Below are 6,369 nucleotides of genomic sequence, written 5' to 3'. Positions count from 1 at the left end.
AAGCGCGCCGCGACCTCGGAGCGGCCGGCACGGACTTCATAACATTGAAGTCTATGGCGGTCACTCCGGGTCGCCCCAAAGAAGCTCCGGACCCTTTTTCTAAGTCGGAGCGACTTGTGTCGCTCCTATTAGAATGGGTCCGCAGCTTCTCTATGGAAGGCGACCTACGGCGACCTGTGAGGCGACCAGGTCGCCTCACAGGTCGCCCCAGTGTGAACGGTGTGAACAGGGACTTAGAACCAATTTAAGCTCTACTTATTTTTGATTAAGCAATATAACTTTGTGTATGCACTTTTATTTACTAGATTATTTTTAAAACATATGTTGCTAACAGCATGATAATTTGATGAATTGATCATGATTTCTGTAATAAAAGCAAGATAAGATGTCTGCAAGAAACATGACAATATAGAAACATGGTACATAAGGTACTGTCTCCAATTTATTTTCTGTTTCAGCTCTTGGAGCCCTTTTCCTTTGCTGTTTTGTCCAAAATTGTAGTTGGACTTGCTGTTCGTTTTTGTGAGTGCATGTACTCGACAAAAGATAAAAATCCATCTTTATCCAGATCATCTTCCTTTAGGACCTCATCTGTCATATCTGCATATAAACAGAAAAAAAAAAGTTAAAATCCTTTTGTTATAACGGTACAGTTCTGATCTCAGTTGAAAACAGCAAGGTCTCTTTCAGACAGGTGGCAGCGCCTACCGCCCTCTGAAAAGTGGGCAGTGGTGGATCTCTTCTCACAGAATGGTAGATCAGCATCTGACAGGCGTTTTATAAGACACTGCTTTCAGTTGACAAGGAAATGTCATTTTTGGTATATCCTATCAATTGTTGATTAGTACAGTGACTTGCGAAAGTATTCGGCCACCTTGAACTTTGCGACCTTTTGCCACATTTCAGGCTTCAAACATAAAGATATAAAACTGTAATTTTTTGTGAAGAATCAACAACAAGTGGGACACAATCATGAAGTGGAACGAAATTTATTGGATATTTCAAACTTTTTTAACAAATAAAAAATGGAAAAATTGGGCGTGCAAAATTATTCAGCCCCCTAAAGTTAATACTTTGTAGTGCCACCTTTTGCTGCGATTAAAGCTGTAAGTCGCTTGGGGTATGTCTCTATCAGTTTTGCACATCAAGAGACTGAAATTTTTGCCCATTCCTCCTTGCAAAACAGCTCGAGCTCAGTGAGGTTGGATGGAGGTTGGATGGAGAGTGTTTGTGAACAGCAGTTTTCAGTTCTTTCCACAGATTCTCGATTGGATTCAGGTCTGGACTTTGACTTGGCCATTCTAACACCTGGATATGTTTATTTTTGAACCATTCCATTGTAGATTTTGCTTTATGTTTTGGATCATTGTCTTGTTGGAAGACAAATCTCCGCCCTAGTCTTGGGTCTTTTGCAGACTCCATCAGGTTTTCTTCCAGAATGGTCCTGTATTTGGCTCCATCCATCTTCCCATCAATTTTAACCATCTTCCCTGTCCCTGCTGAAGAAAAGCAGGCCCAAACCATGATGCTGCCACCACCATGTTTGACAGTGGGGATGGTGTGTTCAGGGTGATGAGCTGTGTTGCTTTTACGCTAAACATAACGTTTTGCATTGTTGCCAAAAAGTTTGATTTTGGTTTCATCTGACCAGAGCACCTTCTTCCACATGTTTGGTGTGTCTCCAAGGTGGCTTGTGGCAAACTTTAAACGACACTTTTTATGGATATCTTTAAGAAATGGCTTTCTTCTTGCCACTCTTCCATAAAGGCCAGATTTGTGCAGTATACGACTGATTGTTGTCCTATGGACAGTCTCCCACCTCAGCTGTAGATCTCCACCTTGGCTGCATCTCTGACCAGTCTTCTCTTTGTATGAGCTGAAAGTTTAGAGGGACGGCCAGGTCTTCGTAGATTTGCAGTGGTCTGATACTCCTTCCATTTCAATATTATCGCTTGCACAGTGCTCCTTGGGATGTTTAAAGCTTGGGAAATCTTTTTGTATCCAAATCCGGCTTTAAACTTCTCCACAACAGTATCTCGGACCTGCCTGGTGTGTTCCTTGTTCTTCATGATGTTGTCTGCGCTTTAAACGGACCTCTGAGACTATCACAGTGCAGGTGCATTTATACGGAGACTTGATTACACACAGGTGGATTCTACTATTTATCATCATTAGTCATTTAGGTCAACATTGGATCATTCAGAGATCCTCACTGAACTTCTGGAGAGAGTTTGCTGCACTGAAAGTAAAGGGGCTGAATAATTTTGCACACCCAATTTTTCAGTTTTTTATTTGTTAAAACATTTTTAAATATCCAATAAATTTCGTTCCACTTCATGATTGTGTCCCACTTGTATCTTTTTATATCTTTATGTTTGAAGCCTGAAATGTGGCAAAAGGTCGCAAAGTTCAAGGGGGCCGAATACTTTCGCAAGGCACTGTATGGCATATTGAAAGGGAAATGGCCAAATTCTGCCACAGTTACTTGTGCAGTTTACAAAACTATAACATTTACATAATTTGCATTGGTTTTTGGGTAGTACAAGCGATCTGTTTTCTAGATGTCCTACAAATGTCAATAAAACAAAAACGTAAGTTTTATGTCCGCGTTAATATTTTATTTTTTGCTCAGATGAAATGATATAAAATTCTACAAATGATTGCCTGAGCTGACTTAAAACTGTAATCCAGAGAAAAGTACAGTGACAACAGAAACTCTGCAGGAACTGACAATTTTGCTTTGATCTTCTTTATCTAGCACAGCTCCCACCTAGTTTTACATCTCTTTGAACTTCGTTTGCTTCACTGTTTGACTTGGATTTTAAAAAGCAAGAATTAACCAGTAAGGAAAACCTCAATAAATTAAACTAATGTAGGACTTCAATAAAACTTAAATCTCATACTATTTAAATGTATGCAAGGGCAGTGAATGTTAGTCATGTATTATTTATTTTTTGGATGCAGTCTGGTCATTTAGTATCTTCCAGACAAGCACTGTCCGAAACCCACTTATTTATAATTATATTACATTTTCTGCTCTAAGGTAACCTTTTTATAGGCATTACGGCATCATCACAGTGTGTGCAAAACCTTTTTGAATCTCTGACTTAGAATATGTAGGCAGATCAGGAGTTCTGAATTTACACACACTTTCTATTTCACAAGTTTAGAGCTAGCCAGGCAGTTAGCATTTTCATAAAATCAACAATGGCAGCCCACACTATTTTATATTCAGGCTGCCTTAAAGTGTTACTAAACTCACTACAGTAAAATCTGTCTGTAAATGCAGAATAGCATGCTTGTTATACTCACTGTGTAACATAAGTGATTAATCCTCTGTATTGTGTAAAAAAAAAAAAAAAAAAGCTGTGTGATCTTGTATGCACAGATCCTCCCCCTCCTGCACGTTCACTATGGGCAAGTCCCGATAACACACAGTAAGTGTAGTTCAAATGCACATGCTCAGTTTGGTCTCTATTGCTGGAGAGCACACTTAGTGGTTTTAGCTGAGCTATTCAGGTCACATGATATTACCATCACACATGTGGGTGTGTATACAGATCCTAAATGACAGCCCAGTTCCTCCCTTCTCCTCCTCCTCCTCCATGCCCACTAACTAAAAAAGAACACAGTCGGTGGGATGTCACATCTTAATTGATGGATGATCCACCTCCCATATACTCATGAGGACACAGGCTGTAGTGGATTTCAAGAGGCAGTGATTCCATAAAGGAAATAACATTGCTACTGCAGTGTTCTTTTTTGACTTCTCAACAGCATCAGTTACAGCCTACAGATGTGCATATTGAGGTCAGAGATATTTCTAAACTTTTAAAAATACATTTATTTCCCAAATTTCTAAATTCATGAATACAGATCGTGCCAAAAACTGTTTTCTTGTTTTCTTTTTTCATATTTTTGATCCTCTGTCTTTCCTCTTTTTCTCCCTCTCCCCCTGTCATCCTCATCCCACCTGGTACCCCACCCCCTACCATCTTTAACCAACTGCAACCTTGCTAATAACACCCCACCCCCTGTCATCCTCATCCCACCTGGCAAACCACTGCAACCTTGCTTACACCCCACCCCCTGTCATCCTCATGTTCATCACACCTGACACCCCACTGCCACCTTGCTAACACCCCCACCCCCTGTCATCCTCATCCCACCTGGCAATGCACTGCAACCTTGCTTACACCCACCCCGTCATCCTCATGTTCATCACAACTTGTAACCTTGCGAACACCCCACCCCCGTCATTCTCATCCTCATGTTCATCACACCTGGCACCCAACTGAAACCTTGCTAACACCTCACCCCCTGTCATCCTCATTACACCTTGCTAACACCCCACCTTCTGTCATCCTCATCACAACTGGCACCCCACTGCAACCTTGCTAACACCCCACCCCTTGTGATCCTCATCCCGCCTATAACCCTCTGCCAGCTTCCAAATATGCCTGCATTGAGAAACTAGCTTCATCCAATGTTGAGAGGACAAGGGTTTCTTCCCCAAAAATGTGTGGTGGCTGGTTATGTGGTATATTGAAATATAGAACACTAGGTTAACAATAAAGATGCCACCCTAGGTGAATGATTAAGTGTTACTAAACCAAGAACCTTAAAATCAGTCTATATATGCAGTAAAGCATGCTTGTTATATCCCTAAGAGGTTAACTCTCTCCATTGTGCTGATCGTGTCTTATCTGATCATCTCCTTCCTCATACTCAAAATAAAATTACCTAATAAGTCATGCTGCTCAGTTTGCTTTGTATTGCTAGAGATTTTTTTTTTTTTTCTTCGGAGGGTAAATGTGATCAGCACAGGCTCACTCAGCACTGTCCAGACATATTCAGACAGAGAATTAGGAATTCTTGAAGCCTGATAGGACATCATGGGAGAAATAAAAACTCCTCCTACAAGCTATCAGCACTCACTGATACAAGTCACAAAATTGCTCTAAATGCTAATATACAGCTGATGATAAAGGATATTGATCAGTTTATCTTTACTAAAATAATTGAATTTCCATGTTCTGTGTACGGTGGGAGACCAGATATAGTTACATAGTTAGTCAGGTTGAAAAAGGACACAAGTCCATCTTGCTCAACCAATAAAAAAAAAAAAAAAAAAACAGTAATGAAAACCAAAACCATACAATGCCATATACACAATCCTATACCCGCAGTTAATCCCGAGGAAGGGGAAAAAACCCCAGAAAAGCATGATCCAATTTGCTATAGCAGGGAAAAAAATTCCTTCCTGATCCCCCGAAAGGCAATCTGATATTCCCTGGATCAACTTTACCTATAAATATTAGTACCCACTTATATTAAGTCCACCACCAGGAAAAAATCCAGTCCCTTTTTAAAGCACTCTAATGAGCTAGCCAGAACCACCTCTGGAGGTAGTCTATTCCACATTTTCACAGCTCTTACGGTGAAGAAACCTTTCCATATTTGGAGACACAATCTGTTTTCCTCTAGACGTAAAGAGTGCCCCCTTGTACTCTGTGTTGACCTTAATGTAAACAACTCAGCACCAAGTTCACTATATGGACCCCTTATGTATTTATACATGTTGATTATATCCCCCCTTAATCTCCTCTTCTCAAGAGAGAATAAATTCAGTTCCTCTAATCTTTTCACATAGCTGAGCTCCTCCATGCCTTTTATCAGTTTGGTTGCCCTTCTCTGCACTTTCTCCGGTTCCCCGATATCCTTTTTAAAAACTGGTGCCCAAAACTGAACTGCATATTCCAGATGAGGTCTTACTAATGATTTGTACAGGAGCAAAATTATATCTCTCTCTCTATCTCTCTGAAGTCCATGCCTCTGTTAATACAAGAGAAATGGCCACACACCAAGCGATAGCTCACCATGAAAGGCTTTATTGAACAAGGATGCAAGGCACAGCAAAATGGATGGTAGACATGTTTCACACGACTCACAGCTTTATTCGCTTGGTGTTTGGCCATTTCTCTTGTATCCTGTTTGCAGTGGCGATCCGAGGTCCTGCACCCATAGCTGGCTGTGAAGTTCCAATTGCCTGAGCAGTGTACATCTCTTTCTCTGTGTCTGTTAATACAAGAAAGGACTTTGCTTGCTTCGGAAACCGAAGCTTGGCATTGCATGCTATTATTAAGCTTATGATCTACCAGAACACCCAGATCCTTCTCCGCTATGGATTCCCCCAGTTCTACTCTGCCTAGTATGTATGATCCATGCATATTCTTAGCCCCCCAAGTACATAACTTTACATTTATAAACATTAAACCTCATTTGCCACGTAGTTGCCCAATGAAACATTGAGGTCAGCTTGTAAGTCGGAGACATCCTGCAAAGAAGTCATTCCACTGCAAAGCTTGG

General features: G+C 40.8%; 1 protein-coding gene across 1 annotated transcript in view; it reads right to left on the bottom strand.

The window, feature by feature from the left end:
* Window positions 1-352: 352 nt before the first annotated feature.
* LOC309551370 (multiple coagulation factor deficiency protein 2 homolog) overlaps window positions 353-6,369 on the bottom strand; it is a 72,551-nt gene continuing 66,534 nt past the window's right edge. The window contains exon 4 of the mRNA XM_082251942.1: window positions 353-600. Coding sequence (XP_082108068.1) covers window positions 455-600 — 146 coding nt within the window. The 3' untranslated portion in view covers window positions 353-454. The remainder of the gene's footprint in view (window positions 601-6,369) is intronic.

This window comes from Pelophylax lessonae, assembly GCF_965119305.1.
Source record: "Pelophylax lessonae genome assembly, chromosome: 3".
NCBI classification, from domain to species: Eukaryota; Metazoa; Chordata; class Amphibia; order Anura; family Ranidae; genus Pelophylax; species Pelophylax lessonae.
The sequence above is the reverse complement of the archived record's forward strand: the minus strand, read 5'-3'. Positions and strand labels throughout refer to the sequence as shown.